At 43.5% G+C, this 15,789-nt stretch overlaps 1 protein-coding gene across 1 annotated transcript in view; it reads right to left on the bottom strand.

Moving 5' to 3' along the window:
* THBS4 (thrombospondin 4) overlaps window positions 1-15,789 on the bottom strand; it is a 40,383-nt gene that overhangs the window by 20,282 nt on the left and 4,312 nt on the right. The window contains exons 2-7 of the mRNA XM_087741919.1: window positions 15,531-15,734; window positions 10,138-10,385; window positions 8,925-9,030; window positions 4,415-4,497; window positions 3,797-3,848; window positions 2,262-2,434 (exon numbers count right to left, since the gene is read on the bottom strand). Of these exons, the coding sequence (XP_087598045.1) occupies window positions 2,262-2,434; window positions 3,797-3,848; window positions 4,415-4,497; window positions 8,925-9,030; window positions 10,138-10,385; window positions 15,531-15,734 (866 nt within the window). The remainder of the gene's footprint in view (window positions 1-2,261; window positions 2,435-3,796; window positions 3,849-4,414; window positions 4,498-8,924; window positions 9,031-10,137; window positions 10,386-15,530; window positions 15,735-15,789) is intronic.

Genomic DNA, 15,789 nt, shown 5'->3' with positions numbered 1-15,789 from the left:
AGATGGAGGGAAAACAAGCCAGAAGATATCCACCTACCAGAAACATACAACTTGTAACCAAACACACACAAGGGAGCAAGAAAAGGTATATTTAATATCAAAGCATGTCTGACAAAGATTTGCTAGAAGTAGGTCCACAACTAGCATAAGGAAAATGTAAAACCTAGGACAGACATTTTGTGCTCCTTATTTGCTGTGGATTTTTTATAGTAGGCAGCAGAGGGCACTCAAATTACACCATACACAGAGCAGAGCTGCGGCTCCCAAGATACAGGGCATCAGGATATGAAGGTAATGTCTTCAAACTGGTAACAATTAAGGAAGCATATTGTAGAGATGCTCAGAAAAGATAACGGCAGCTCTTACGAGGAAGCTTCTAGATTTGTCTTTATCAGAATTTGTAGATGAACTTCTTTTTAAATGTCAGTTATTAGGAAGTACAGAAATGTTTATTCAGTAAAAAGGTGCTCTCTCAGAAGATTCCTAAAGAGCTTTCAAAAAAAAAAAAAAAATCACTTTCCTCCTTAGTCTCAGCTAACTCAGGAAAACAAATAATATGACACATCCCCTCTTATTAGACAATGAAAAGCTATTGCCATTTATTATCTTTTTTTCCACCAACACAATCATAAGTGTAAATCCAGTTGTTAAAGGAGATATTTATGGGTGAACAAAACCGCACCAGACTAGGTAGCATCTTAGTAGCAGTGTCCACATAAAGACCTCTATAAGCAAGACTGTATCTCTCTGACACTGTTCTGGCAAAATTTCCTCGCTGTTGCTAATGTGAGATCAGGTCTGCCAGAGTGGTGGCAGGAACATGAAGACATGTCAATCTCCAGTGGCAGAGCCTGACTGCTCACAGACAACCATGTTAATGTTGAGACACTACAGACTGGTCTTGGTTTGTTTTCCCACCACTGCTGTCATGGGTAGAGCTGCTCCAACCCTGCAAATGGCAGGGAGGAGATTATTGTCATGCTCTGCCTCAGTCTGGGTATGGCTCAGGAGGTGGAACCCATCCGTACTGGTGGGTTCCACCTAGGCTGGCTTGAGTCTCTCACCACGGTTGTCTGTGGCATGAAACTCACATCACGGCTGTCTCAGCTTCACCTCTTGCATTCACATTTCAGAGCTTCACCTCCATTTTTTGCGCCTTCTGTTGCAGCAGACACAGTCCATGCCGTGTGAGGCAAAACAGAAGACATCACCTACAACTCAGGAAACTGCCACACTCAACCCACTTTCTCTCCCCAGTGTTTTTTACAGATCGATGTAAGTTGAGCACATCACATCCTCTCTGCTGATGGCCTACAGGAGGAAGCAAACCAAAAGAACATCAAAGCACATCTCCTGTTGGCTACGAAGGAGAAAAAAGGAATTGCCTTTGCTGTTTTACATCAGTAGGTGGGTACATTGGTAGTACTGTGCTATCCACAGGCACAGTTAATGACCTAATTCTCCTGGTTCCCTGGTCTACTGCATCCAGGTACTTTTCCACAAAAATCACTAAACACTAGTGGCAAAAATCATCACACAGAAAAAACACAGTGAAGCTGTAAGTGATTTTGTTGTTTGTGTTCTGAGTGTCACATTCCAGTTAACACAGGTTTTATTTAATCGTTTAAGATATTGCAATTTATTAACTCAGTCCTCAATACAAGCAAGCTCTGAATTTCTACCATATAGCACAAGAAAAAAAAATAGATTTAAGTCAACATTATCAGCTTTCAACACAATCATAGAGAAGCAAAAGGAACAATAACAATAGAAGTTTATTTTCTTTCATAGACTTTTAAAGTAAGGCTGAAAACATGGCTCCAGTTTGGGTTGAAGAGAAGATTTGGTCTCCAAGGCTGGTTCAGGACCACTACAATTTAAAGAAACAAAGCCCATATTGACAAGAAGTGCTTCTGCAGTTCTACCTATAACAGAAGCTACTGCATCTTCTTGTGGAATAGAAACAACTATGTCAAAAGCTCATTTTGGTTGTTTTGGTTTTTTTTTCAAACATTAAACTCCTTTACGTGACTTCTCAGCTCACCAGGGTATTTCAAGTTTTCACGCATATAACCTCCATAAAGTTTCAGCAACAGCAAAATAGGGAGGCAGACTTAAATCAGAATGAATTAATATTCACTGTGCACGCAGTTAGCAAATGCTGAAGACAGCAAGCATCAGCAACCCATTGATATGTTGCTTTTTAGCTTTGTTTTTGGCCTTTTTTTTTTTTTTAAATTCAGTGAAAGTCACTATTTTACCTCATCGATATCTGAGCAGGTAACGCCATTTCCCGTGAGCCCTTCAGGGCAAGGGCCGCACTGAAATCCTTCTGCTGTATCCATGCACCTGACTCCCCTGAAGCAGGAATTAACTTCACATTTGGGTTTACTGCGCCTAGGAAGCTGAGTTGGAAAATTCACAGTTCCCAAACCTTTAATGCAGAAAGAACAACAGTTTCAGCAATTGAAAGAAACATCCATCATGGCTTTCAGCTGGCAAGCGCTCTAAAGAGATCCCCAAGACGCTGCGCAGGAGGGACTTTGTGTTTCTGCACTGCGCTGCTACCAGCTGTGCTGTGGCTGAAGAGTCTTCATGCTGGGAATGGCCTAGCAGCTTGCTGTGTCCCCAGAGAGGGGAAATTAAAGCTATTTTGTTAGGTCCATGTGCTTCTCCTGGCTACACATGGGAGCCCTCCTGCTAGGTTAGTCCCAGCACAGTTCTGCTGCTGGTGAGGGGAGAAACTCTGAAAGCCAGTGACCTCAGACAGCCCAAGGGACTCAAGTGGGATGGTACAACGCATTTCTCTGGCTAAATCAGCAACACTACCACTTCATAAGAAAAACAGTGCCATGGTTTTGCGAGACCATATCTGACAGTCTACAAACAAGAGAAATAAAGAAGCAGCAGCTGGTAGCCCATGAACATGCAGCAGGACATGCAAGTACACTGGCTTAGGTGCACAGAAACCAGCCCTGGGGAAAAGCAAGGTTTTCTGAGACCCCAGTAGGTGCTGAATCTTGGTACTGATGCATGCAGGATTTAAAGACTTTTTCTTTGGCACTTACACATAAAGGTTCACCTGGCTGGAGCTCAACTTGAGTTTTGATGAGGCTGACAGACTGGGAGAAGAAATCAACTAAAAGGCCTGATGAGTTTAAGGCCTTTTGCCTCACCCAGTGAGGGATTATTTTGGTTTTTATACTGATTGCATGTGTGTCCTGATTGTCAGTTGTGTACGAGGGCCATGCAGTGGCATTTGGGAAAGCATTTATTTATTCCATTTAGTGAAAAGATGGAGACCACCTTTTGGGTCTTACTACTGTAAGTAGTACTACTACCAGTGACTGCCTACTCAGAATCAGACAATTTTCAGGTGGACTGCATAGGATCTTCCTCAGACTGACAACACCAGCTAGAGCAGAACATCATTACTCCCCTGTCCTTCTACTAAGATTGCTCATGAGATACCTGACAGGCAACAGCTCTCTCCCCAGGAACATGTGGCACAGCTTTGTGGCAATGCAAGAACTGACAGTGCAGGGTGCAGGTACTGCTTGGTTTAATGGGGTTTTATCCCCCAACAGGTGATTGTCAAGTCTATGGAAATGGAAAGCTTTTCCTCGAATGAAAATCTATTTTAAATTTGTGTCCAATACATCTAGAACTTTGGACACAGTATTTTTAAAAAAGTACTTCTTAGAAACCACACAAAGCTGATGCAATCAATACTAGTTTTAAAACAACTGTACATCTCATCTGGTTGCCTTTCACAGGCCATAACAGGAATACTTACCACATGCTTGGCACTCAGCTATGGTATTTCTCAGAAAAGTTGTTTCTTTGACCTTGAGGATATAGAAAACAAACGTTATTTGGATACAGGCAGCCCCAGTTTGCACCTGGCTGCCAGAAGAACCATTATGATTCTTCCCCAAGATGCCACTCAAACCACGCAACATAGGAACTCTATCTTGAAATGAGATGCTCTTTGTACTCCATAAAATTAAGGACAGTGATAATGGTTGTACTTCAGTACAGAATGACATGCTTAACTAAAGGCATGTGCCACCAGCAATTCCAGTTCTGACACCCACCAGCAAGTGGAACAAACGCAATTTCAGTTCTGCGCAACAGACCTATCTCTGTCTAACAGTGGGCTAGGATGGCTGCTCTAGTTCCTCTCCACTTAAGACACTAGATTTTCTGGATCTGAATAAGCAATTCCCCTACACTCCCACATTCAGCAATCCTCCATAGTGAGCACAGGGTAGCAGGTTATTCCTCCTCCCCTGTGTCGTGCCTCTGAGGCAACGAACTCTACACAGGAGTTTATAGCTTATGTGAATTCTGCCCTGACTCTGTCAAAAGTGGCAAGCTTGGGATATTTCACACTGAAGCCTTTATACAGTACCTGTTGTCTGAGAAGATCTTTCACATCTCCCAGTATTTGGTTCATCTGCATTATCTGACCCATCAGCTGCCTATTAAAATCACCTGCAAGGAAACAGCAATGAAAAAGAGTGCACAATGCACATAACTCTCCTTCATTTGCCATGATAATTTCTGAGATGTAAGATGGAAACACCATGAAGAGCCAAGGAGGGCAAACATTACTGTTACTTAAGCTCTGTAGGAATCCTTAAAGCAAATACAGTATCTAGCTCCAATTTTTATAAAGTGATTTGCATGAACTCAAGGCTTTTCTGGACTGAACTCCACTGTATACCACAGAAACAGGCAAACCAGAAACCTCTCCACAGAGAGAAAAGCAGTCTGATTTTTCTACCATTATTTCAGTGTCAAGGCTCTCTAGTAAGACCTAACAACACTGGCAATTAATGCCGCCAGTGCTACTGGTTCCCCCCAGGCCTGAAACCAGCAACTCTAAGTGAAATCTTATGATTTCAAGACTGGGTTTTTGTGATAACCCATTTGGGACAGGAGGGCAAGGTCGGGGCACGAAGTATCTGTACACACAATGGGAAGTCACCCTCCATAAGTGTATTCCATGTCACTGCAACCGATTCCTGCATGCTTTTCAAAGTGAAGTTACCCAGCTTTCTGAGCAAGGTCACCGTACAGCTCCGACCACGCATCAAGAGCGCCTACTCTGACGAAAACAGCGCCTTAAACACCTGAGACAGTCATTTGGCTTTTCTTCCAAAAGGCAGCTGATCACACTGTACACAAGTTTCATGGCTCCGTTTGCTTCTGTGGGGTGCAGAGTTTGTACGGACTCACAAAACACCTACTCAACACACTATGAACTCACACCAAAGCCAGTTCTCAATACCAAGTAACAAATTAAAGACCTCTAAGACAAGACCAACAGTTACATCTGTAATGAGCCATAGGGAAGGACCAGAACCAACTGAAGATCTTCACATGAGACCCTCTCATCAGTTAAACGAAACATTAGTTTTGATGCAGTGACAGGGGAGAAGCAGAGAGCATGTTTAGCACAGTAGCTCATAATAGTTTGTGTTTGTAGCTCAGTTCTGAGTTTGTAGTGCTCTCAAGCAGCTATTTGTTTACTTCTCTAAGTCCGTACATCAAAAAAAAATTCACAAATATATGCTCTTCTACGTTCTAAGCAGGCAGGATATTTTGATATTATGCCCAATGGCTTCAGGGAGGTTTATTCATGTGTTACTTTTTTGAGTATTGAAAGCTTATATGAAAAATGCTTTTCTTAATGTTTACCTCATTGTTTTGTACTTCAAAGCATGTCTAACTGTTTCCAAACATTCTAGTGGGAATCGTCCAACTCCTCACATACTACATTTTCTTCATTTCAGATTTTCTCATCAAAACACTGAAGAAGTTTAAAGACTCGGGAACCACCTGTTCCAGAACCTGCCTCTGTTCTTGTCCCAACCTTGTGGCATTTTTATTTGGGAGGAAGGCATAAGGACTTAATATCAGGGGTATTTCAGAATCCCATAGTGGAACTTGGCACACAGGCTGTTGGGACAGATGCTGGGGTCTGTTCTTGTTTTGCTTAGTTTTTTTAAACAAAGAATGGTTTGGGCATTATTGATTGAGATCTGCAAAAAATTCTCCAAATTTCAGATGCTGTTTGTTGGCTAGCGTCTAAATCAAAACCAGATCTATTCTGTACAGTTAAGTTTTGCAGACTTAAACTTTAAGGTGGACTAAACAGGTTATACTGCCATGAACTACATGTCCTGTTTGCAAATTTAGACAGCAGAGCAGAAACAGATGACTTCCCATAGCTGTTTTTTTTTCTCTTCCATTTAAAGCCAAGTCCTATGGCAGGCCCCACCTGCAGCAGAATGACTGGTGATCAGTGGTGAGAACTCAGGAGGGACTTTGAGGGAGCTGTTGGTCCACAATATATTGTGGGGTGGCTTCTCCCAGGAGTGAGAAGGGTAAGCAAAAGGTACAGCCTGAAGCTATACAGCTATATACCACATAGTCTCCCTCATCCATACCCCACCTACTGAGGCAACTCCCCAGTTCAGCTAGTCCCTGGCTCTACACTCTGAGTCAGTAACAACCTGCATAACAGAATGGCTTTCACAGCAATAATTAAATTCAGAGACAGATCTGAAGCATCACTGTCCAAGAAGGAACTGAAGTCCCTTGACATGCTTATTCTCTGTAAGCCTGAGGTCATGTCAGGGAGCTACCCTGTCTTTCTCTTCCCAGGACCTTGCAGTATAGAATCATAGCATGGTTTGGGTTGGAAGAGACCTCTGAAGATCATCTAGTCCAATCCCCTTGCCATGGCAGGGACATGTTTTACTAGGTCAGGTTGCTCAAAGCCCCATCCAACCTGACTTCGAACACTTCCAATGATGAGGCATTCACAGCTTCTCTGGGCAACATGTTCCAGTACAGGGCCTTGGATTTAGAGCAGGTGACCACCTTTGTTGCACAGCAAATTGGCCCAGCCAGGGCAAACCCACAAATACTAGCTTGTGTAATTGCAGGCCACTGTGAAATGCCTCACAGATACTTCTTCTAGCTCCTTCAGGAGCAATACTGGCTCAAGCACCCCACTTGCCCCCATTCAGCAAAGTCAGAGTCCTGAAGTGTCATTCAAAGAGACTATGGCTACTTGGCCAGAGATCCAGCCATGATTTAAAGTATGGATGAGGGCTGACAAGAGAACAGTTTCCTGTCAGCCTATAATCCTCCACCAAAGAAGTTACATATACAAGTTGCATGTGGAATTACAAAGAGGCAGGTTCAAAGTAAACAGAAGGAGGTATTTCCTCAGACACGTGACGAATTTCTTGCCAGGAGATAGTCTTGATCATGCATTCAAAACTGACTGGACAGATTCATGAAAGGAAACATATATTGAGTACAAAACACAAAGACTCCACCTCTGAGTCGAGAGCTCTGTATACCCTGAACTGCTGGAAAACAGGAAAGCATTCAGGGAAAACCACACTATAACTCCACTCTCTTACACTTTTGCCCAACCTCCAAAGATCCCTTCTGACATGAATGATTTTGTCATGACGATTACATGCATACTAATCTCATCTACCAAACTCAGTGCATCTTGCACTGTGTTTTCCTACCCACACAAAAAGATCCAAACACATATGTTCAGCCTTTGTCTGATCATCACGTTCTCATCTACACTGCTTAGGTGTCTCAGCCTCACAGACTGAGCACGGAGGGAATGCTGCTGCCACAGCAGTGAGCAATGACCAGGCACACAGTTAAGGCCATGTACAGTTAGTCAGTTCCAAAGCTCTCCCAAGGACTTTCCAATTAATGTGAAAACACATGCCTTTACCAAGATATATAGGTCTCACACACCAATACAGCTAAGCATTTGCATTCCAGCTCTTTCTGGATGAAGGCAAAATTGTGGTTATTTGATATATTGCTCCCGTAAAAGGGCATCGTGAAGCATATACAAAGTGCAAGGCAGCTGAGTTAATATTGCTGTTGGAACATTTGCACCTTTTCCTTTGGTGGATTTGACTAACGTAGGCTTTGAATATATTCATGTGAGTTGTTTTATTATTAATATGATACTAATTCCACTTGAAGGTTATACGCAACGGAATTTGAGAGACTCAGCCAGGCAGAGGCAGCCAGGGAGAGATCGACAGGGACTAGGAAGGGGTACAGATGGGGCAGTCTAGCCCAGGTTTGCTGTCTTGAGAGGCTAGAGAGCAGCCTCACCCATCACAGGGGATTGCACCCAGCCCCTGGGGACCTGCAGGAATCCCAGTAGCCTCAGCTCCTTCCTTTCCTCCCTGTTCCCAGCTCAGTCTCCACAATGCTCAGCACAGGCAGAAAAGGAATTGGTTTTGGAGCAGATTTCCAGTCTTCAGCTAACTCGTGGCAGGACTAGCGGCTAACTTGCAATAGCTTTTCCCACGCGGACCTGCAGGCTCTGCAGCCATAGCACCAACACGCCCTGCAGTCTCCTGTGTCCTTCACGCCTTGTTCCTCGCCTCTCCAGGACACTCCAGTGATCAACAAAAGATGAATACTGGCCATGTAGATAAGTACATTGATCAGTCTTGCTACTCGACCCATCCCCCTATTTTCATAAAGCCTGTAGCAGTGTATCACATTCAGGACTACTTCCTGTCTGCAATTTGAATACTTAAAATATTATTAAGCTGACACAAACAGATCATGATCACAAAAGTTTGTCTTCCAAATTAGGCTAAAAAGCCTTTTTTAATCATTATAGACTCCTCCTCCACTGGGACAACTCATTGCTTTATCATCAGCAGCAGTGACTGTTTTCTCTCCAAACTGAGCTACATCTAAAACGTTTACAGGAAATTACGGCTGTAATTCAGTCAAACAACTGTTACTACTTGTCTATAGAGCTTCTCCACATTTTTAATATTCATCACATTAGCTCCTTTGCACTGGTATCCTAAGGAACAATTTTAACTCTTGGCTGCAGGCCTTACCAGTGTACTGAGGAACAGGTTCAATTTGTTGAAGAAAACAATCCTGCAGGTTCCCCACTTGGGCAAGTGTTCCTCCAGTTACCAGCTTCAGCTCATCTAGCGTATCCTGGACTCACAAGAAAAACAGAGCTCACAATTCTGATACCACAATGGAAAAAATGTGTAATATCAGACAAAGTAAATAGATTTTTTTAGAGAGGTGGTCCATTTCCTAAGCATGCAGGGCTTCTACACCGTCCCCTTCAGGACCACCCATCACCATCTGAACTGTAATGAAATCCCTAATCTTTGCCTTGCGGATTTTCACATAGTTGTGGTTTTATTCTGAACCTTTTTTTTACTATTCCAATTCAAACGATCTCACATACCAGGAAGTTCACATATTTTTATATCTGTGGCATATAAGAATGATTTTTTTGTTGTTGTTGAACTGAATCCAAAGCAGTCTTTCTGCCCTCCTCCCGCCCCAACAGGTTTACATTCATGTCAGGAATGTGGGCACCTTAGTGATTCTCCTTATAAACAGGCTCATTTTCAAGCCTGCAATGAAACAAAGCAAGGGGGCAACCTTGGGGGCAGAATGCATTTGCACCTTCTAATGCATATTTTGCATCAATGATGATGGAAGATGCTTGTGGAAGATACCGTTTACCTTGGACTGAGGATACGGAGATGAAAGGAAGCTACGCCAACCCCTGGTTGGCAGGCAGAGGAAGAAAAGCTATTGTAGTCACACAGATGGGGGTTGGACTCTTGCACCACACAAGTCTCCCCCTTCTTGTGTCTTTTTAGTCCATGCGGCTTATCATGAAGAGAAAAGCTACATACACAGCGAAGGGTTGCTCATACTGAACAGCTGTAAGAAGCTGACAAAGAGCTGCCCTTACTGCATCAGCTAAGTCCTCACAAAAAGTCCAGTCCCCAAGAAACACCTAGACTGAAGTGAGGGAGGCAGCAGGTTTTTTTTTAATAAGCTAAAAATTGTGTTTAAAATGAAGAGCATAACTATTACTGGGTTCAATGAAGCTAAGATTTCACCTGTTCCATAGGGAACTTATATTTACATTTATTTCACAAGTTAATACTGGAGTATTACTGAAGCACCATTGTACAGAGCTTGGCTGCTGCGAGGGCTGAGGTCTGGATTCAGTGACCCAGAGGATCCCTGGTGATCTCTGTAAGTTCTCAGCCTGCTCCCAGTTTTCATGCTCACCTGTGGCTTCTCCAGGAAAGTGCGCAACTCTACTGCCGCCGACTTCTGAGACAGTGCTGAAAATGCTTTTGGCAGGTCCTGAGCAGCACCTACTTGCAGGCAGTCCAGATACAACTCTACTGTGCTCGATCCCTGCTGCAGGCCACTCAGCCACAAGATGACAGCGTGCGGTTTCCCATCAGCCAGCTGGATGTTGCTAAAGATCACCGAATTCAGCCTCCCGTCGCTCTTCAGATAGCGCAGCACCACTAGTACAAAATACACAGAAGGACTATCAGAGGGCAGCAGATAACCCAAGGCTGATCAAGGAAGATCCTGTGGAAATCTGCAATTGCTCTGGTATTTTTCCACATGTCAGCTTTTGTAAAGGCATCCCATATGCCGATATAAATGCTAATAATAAATGGCACATTGACTCCCAGAGCAGGATTACCAGGACTCCTGCGTGACTCCCCATTTGTAACGCATTGCTGCCTGCACAGTGTTTTCCACTGCTTTGTCCAGGCCTCTCTCACTGGCTTAACCAATGTCAGCTTACACACCGTAACCTGCTACAACACAAGTGGTAAAGGTAAAGGGTGTAGCAGACAGCCTGCAGTCAGCGCTTTGGCAAGTACATATCTGATAGACTTAGAAATACTCTGTAGGAGAAATGTACAACTAGAAAAATCAGTTTCAGTGATGCATATTGCATTCAGTGAAGACATCTGACAGTGTATCCAAATGCATCATTAAAGAAACCAAAGGAATCACGACTCCAAGCCAATAACCTGCATTTCTCTGTAACAAATAGTAAGTAAAAACAAAATATAACACAGAAACTACATTTTTCACCCCTAAAGATGACTGAGTCCCCTCTCAACTTGTTTTTAAGGCATTAGTGAATGACCTGCTTGATAACTGACACAACAAATTCCCATTTTATGAAGTAAAATGCACCATCAAAAAACACAACAGCAGACAAAAAAACTCTTACACGCTGCATAATATTGAAAAAATGTCTCTTTCCTAAGGAAATTGGATGGGTAAGCTAGGATCTGCAAGCTAAATCTCTTAGACCAGCTAGCTAGCTCTCTCCACAAAATCTCTCCCTGGCTCTCCAAATGCATGTCTGCCGAAGCAATGAGCTGAGTGCATCTAGGCAGCGTATAACTACTCTACAATATTAGAAAGACCTGGTTTCAAAGATCCCACTGATCACCAGCCTGCAGGTCCCTTGTTTCCTCATGATAAGTTACGTGCACTGAGGAGTCAAGCTGTGCAGATGCCAGGCACCTAAATAGTTAAGTGCTGGCTCTTGTGAGCATCTGTTTGAACCCTCCCAGAGGGTTGCCACTGTTGTATCAAGTGAGAGCTCACAAATACTCTGACCTTCAAGAAACACCTACATTAACATGAGGTCAACTAAAAATTGTGGATACAGTGGAGGGAAAAACTCTTATTAGTTTCAGAGCTAATAACACCTACTGAACTCATCCCATTTCATAGACTCATAGAATGCTTTGGGATGGAAGGGACCACCTTAAAGGTCACCTAGTCCAACACCCCTGCAATTGGCAGGGACATCTTCAACCAGATCAGGTTGCTCAGAGCCCCATCCAGCCTGGCCTTGAATGTTTTCAAGGATGGGGCATCTACCACCTCTCTCGGCAACCCGTTCCAGTGTTTCACCACCCTCATTGTAAAAATTTTTTTTCTTGTCTTTAGCATAAATCTACCCTCCCTTAGTTTAAAACGATTACCCCTTGTCCTGTTGCAGCAGGCCTTGCTAAAAAGACTATCCCCACCTTTCTTGTAGGCCCCCTTTCAGTACTGAAAGGCCGCAATAAGGTCTCCCTGCAGCCTTCTCTTCTCCAGGCTGAACATCCCCAGCTCTCTCAGCCTGTCCTCATAGGAGAGGTGTTCCATCCCTCTCATCATTTTTGTGGTCCTTCTCTGGACCTGCTCCAGGAGGTCCATGTCCTTCCTGTGCTGAGGACCCTAGAGCTGGACGCAGTGCTCCAGGTGGGGTCTCACCAGAGCAGAGTAGTGGGGCAGAATCACCTCCCTCGACCTGCTGGCCACGCTGCTTTTGATGCAGACCAGGATAGGGTTGGCCTTCTGGGCTGCGAGAGCACATTGCCGGCTCGTGTCCAGCTTTTCACCTATCAGTACCCCCAAGTCCTTCTCCTCAAGGCTGCTCTCAATCCCTTCATCCCCCAGCCAGTACTAATACCGGGGGTTGCCCCGACCCAGGTGCAGGACCTTGCACTTGCCCTTGTTGAACCTCATGAGGTTCACACAGGCCCACTTACTTCTCCAGCTTGTCCAGGTCCCTCTGGATGGCATCCCATCCCTCAGGCGTGTCAACTGCACCACTCAGCTTGGTGTCATCTGCAAACTTGCTAAGGGTGCACTGGATCCTGCTATGTCATTGATGAAGATATTGAACAGCACTGGCCCCAGTACGGACCCCTGAAGGATGCGATTTCTATTCAGTTAACAAATTATCTTCCTATCTCTCCACTACTAATGTACCCTCTTTGATGCTGTGATACCTCTGTTTGCTGGTGACCTTCTGAGTTACTGGGTACATGTTCCCTACTATTTTTCTAATTCCTCAGTCTAATGATTAAAAGAACCCAGATTTATACCAGCATGAATGGGGCAGGGTGTGTCTCCATCTTTAAAGATTACACTAGTGCTGAAGTCTCAGCAGCTGTGATCAATATCAGGAATGTTTTCACTGCTGTCTGTGTCAAAACACTGCCAGAGCTGAGGTTTCCGCAAAGGTGCATGAGGTCACCAGTAACTTGCTAAAGGTAGTATTTCTTGGCAAACTCAAAGATCTGGCAAGACGGAGTACGTTGCAGGCATTTTACTTACGTGAATATTATGCACGCCTGGTCATATGAAAGCAAGATTTTTGGATCTGGGCCCTGCATTCAGAGTGACCAAACGCAGCAGTAAGCTAGAGAAAGAAAGAGGAGATGGTGGCAGAGCCCAGAACAGACCCTGCCAGAACAGTTTCAGGACAAGGAGAAATCTGGCTTGGAAGGAGGATCAAGTATTCCTTCCTCAGCCAAAGCCAAATATCCATCTGGTAAACGAGTAGGCTTTTGAAGGGAGATTTTGCTGGACCACAGCCTCCACCTCTGTAAGATTTAACTCATCCAAGCCCTTGCATGTTTCCTGCTAGGATATTCTCCACTAACATTCAGGAGAGTAAGTGGCTCACCTGTACTGTTTAAGAAACAGATTTTCCATAAAACTACTGATCCTGCCAGTAAATAGGAACTGCTTCACAGAATTGTTAAATTGTGTCACTTTTATGCACTTACTGCTGTTTGTTCCATAAGGGAATTGTTTAAAAAGGATAAGAAACCCATAGATGCTATTTGCCTCTGAAAAGTACATTGGTCTAACCAAAACAAGTTGAGCAGTTGCCCAGTAGTTCAGATCTGTGCTTTAAAAACATTTTGGCGTTATGGACATTTTACTCTCAGGTATATCACAACAAGACCACAACATAAGCAAACCATTTGGAACACACCTCTCAAACGTGGCCGTTCAAAGGATCACTAAGGCATGCTTTGGGCCACTTAGATCAGATCTGGGTGCATAAGTGGAAATACCATACAGAGGAAGCACTATGCACACATGCACCCTTCCAAAATGGTAGATATTTAGACCCTGCATTTTGCTAACATTGTCTCACCACTTAAGTGACGATCTACAGTCTTGAGAGGATCACAAACAGCCCCCACACTCCATGCTTTCAGCTCACATGATGATCTCCTGGATGCAGTTTAACCTACCATATGAAGTAGCCATATGGGACACTTGACACTTCCAGAGAAACCACACATGAAAACACTGCCTACTACTTGCACGCTGCCATATGCATTAAACAAGGTGCACTAAAGTAATAAGGAGGCAAGAGATCTCCATGGAACAGCCTCGCTGCGAAAAGCCTCCCTCTATTTGATCAGTCCTTTACAACAGGTAGGTTACAGATGTCCCCCATCTACTCAACACTGGTCACTGACAGGACAAGGTTCTTCATGCTGCCTATCTATATGCCACCGTCCTGTCACAGACACTTCTCAAATACATCACGAACATACTGAGGACAAAACCAAAAGAAGCCACTTAATCTTCCACCAGAAAGCCTCTTAAGTCTGTTAGTTAAAGCATATCAGTAACCAGCAGGCATGGAGGTATTCTTGAAAACCAAGAGAAGAGTTTGATATGTTCAAAACTGTATGCATATAGACATATTTGTGTGTATACATAATGCATTCCTATACACATGTATAACATTTACACACATAAATGTGTGTGTGTGAGAGGGAGAGAAGGAGTATGTGTGATCTGTCATTTATTTAGCAATTAGGTAAGTCAATGTTAGAAATTGTATGACACTTACTGATAAGGCTTACCCACACCCCCAACACACACATAGCACAAAAGTTCTTATTCCCTGACCTCAGAAGGATTTTGGCAGACCTAATAAAACTACCAATGTTTTATCTAACTCATTCCCCTACATTTCCCAAGCAAAAGGTGCGCTTTTCTTCAGCATATAGAATAATTTTCCTATGTATAAACTGAAATTTCTCAGTAAAGTTTCTCAGTATATTGGACTCACCTGCCTAATTATAACATTTGCAGCAGATAATTATCATAGCAGTGGTGAAGTCAATGGAGCAACAATAATTTACCTCATTCAACAATTTTACGCTGAACCTTAAAATTGCAATATATCCTAGATCTGGTCTAGAAAGCGATGAAAGCTCTCCATTTCTAAAAGTATGCTGATGTTCCTGCTCTGACTCCTGGTTAACTAATTTCAATAAATGGAGAACAAACACTTTAATTCACCCAAAAGATCCTGTAAGTGCTAGGAATGTGTCTTGCATAGTCATATCTAACCTCCAGGGTCAGCAGAACAAGAACCTGCCTTTCATCTGCATGAAGCAGCATGTGCGTGTGTCCCTCACATTCCTGCGTAATAAGAACCAGGGATTGTCCCAAGGGGAAAAAGAAAAAAAGAAAAAAAAGAAAAAGAAAACCAAATTGACTCCTTTCTCCATACTCCATTTTTTTCCTCCTTTCACAGCATGGCTCAGAGCAAGCACCATGGCAGAGTGGAGAGGGCAGCTGATTGTCAGGTCAGCTTCCCCTGGCCAGGAGAGTGAAGCATCCAGCAAGAGGAAGGGAAGAGAAGGGGAGCGAAAGGGGATGTAACCAACACTTTTATCTTCTGAGAGGGGGGCCTAAGTGGTGACAGCATGCAACAGGAATGGCTCAAGCATAAAGGTTAATCACAGAGTTTTCACCATCCATCTGTGACACACCAATAACTATTGGATCCAACACTAGTTTTCCCCTACATACTCCAAACAACTCACCTTTATTCACCCGTCCCATTACTGTAAATTCAAAATACTTGCTGTTGTCAGCTGATGAATACAGGCCAAATATGGTGGCTGTGCTCTTCGGCTGCAGTTTGAATGTTGAGAGCAAGTACACTTCATTCACCGTAGGATCACCAAGTGCTTGTTGCAAGAAGTTTGTTGCCACTTTCTTGTTGGAATAGGGAAGGAGATCAAAAACTGAAAAACAAGCAAGTTTCAACAGCAATTTAAATATAATAATGATCAAAGACGA

This window comes from Nipponia nippon, unplaced genomic scaffold (assembly GCF_047370975.1).
Source record: "Nipponia nippon isolate SJK-2023a ecotype South Korea unplaced genomic scaffold, ASM4737097v1 scaffold_8, whole genome shotgun sequence".
NCBI classification, from domain to species: Eukaryota; Metazoa; Chordata; class Aves; order Pelecaniformes; family Threskiornithidae; genus Nipponia; species Nipponia nippon.
Note: the sequence above shows the minus strand (reverse complement) of the source record. Positions and strands in the feature narration are given on the sequence as shown.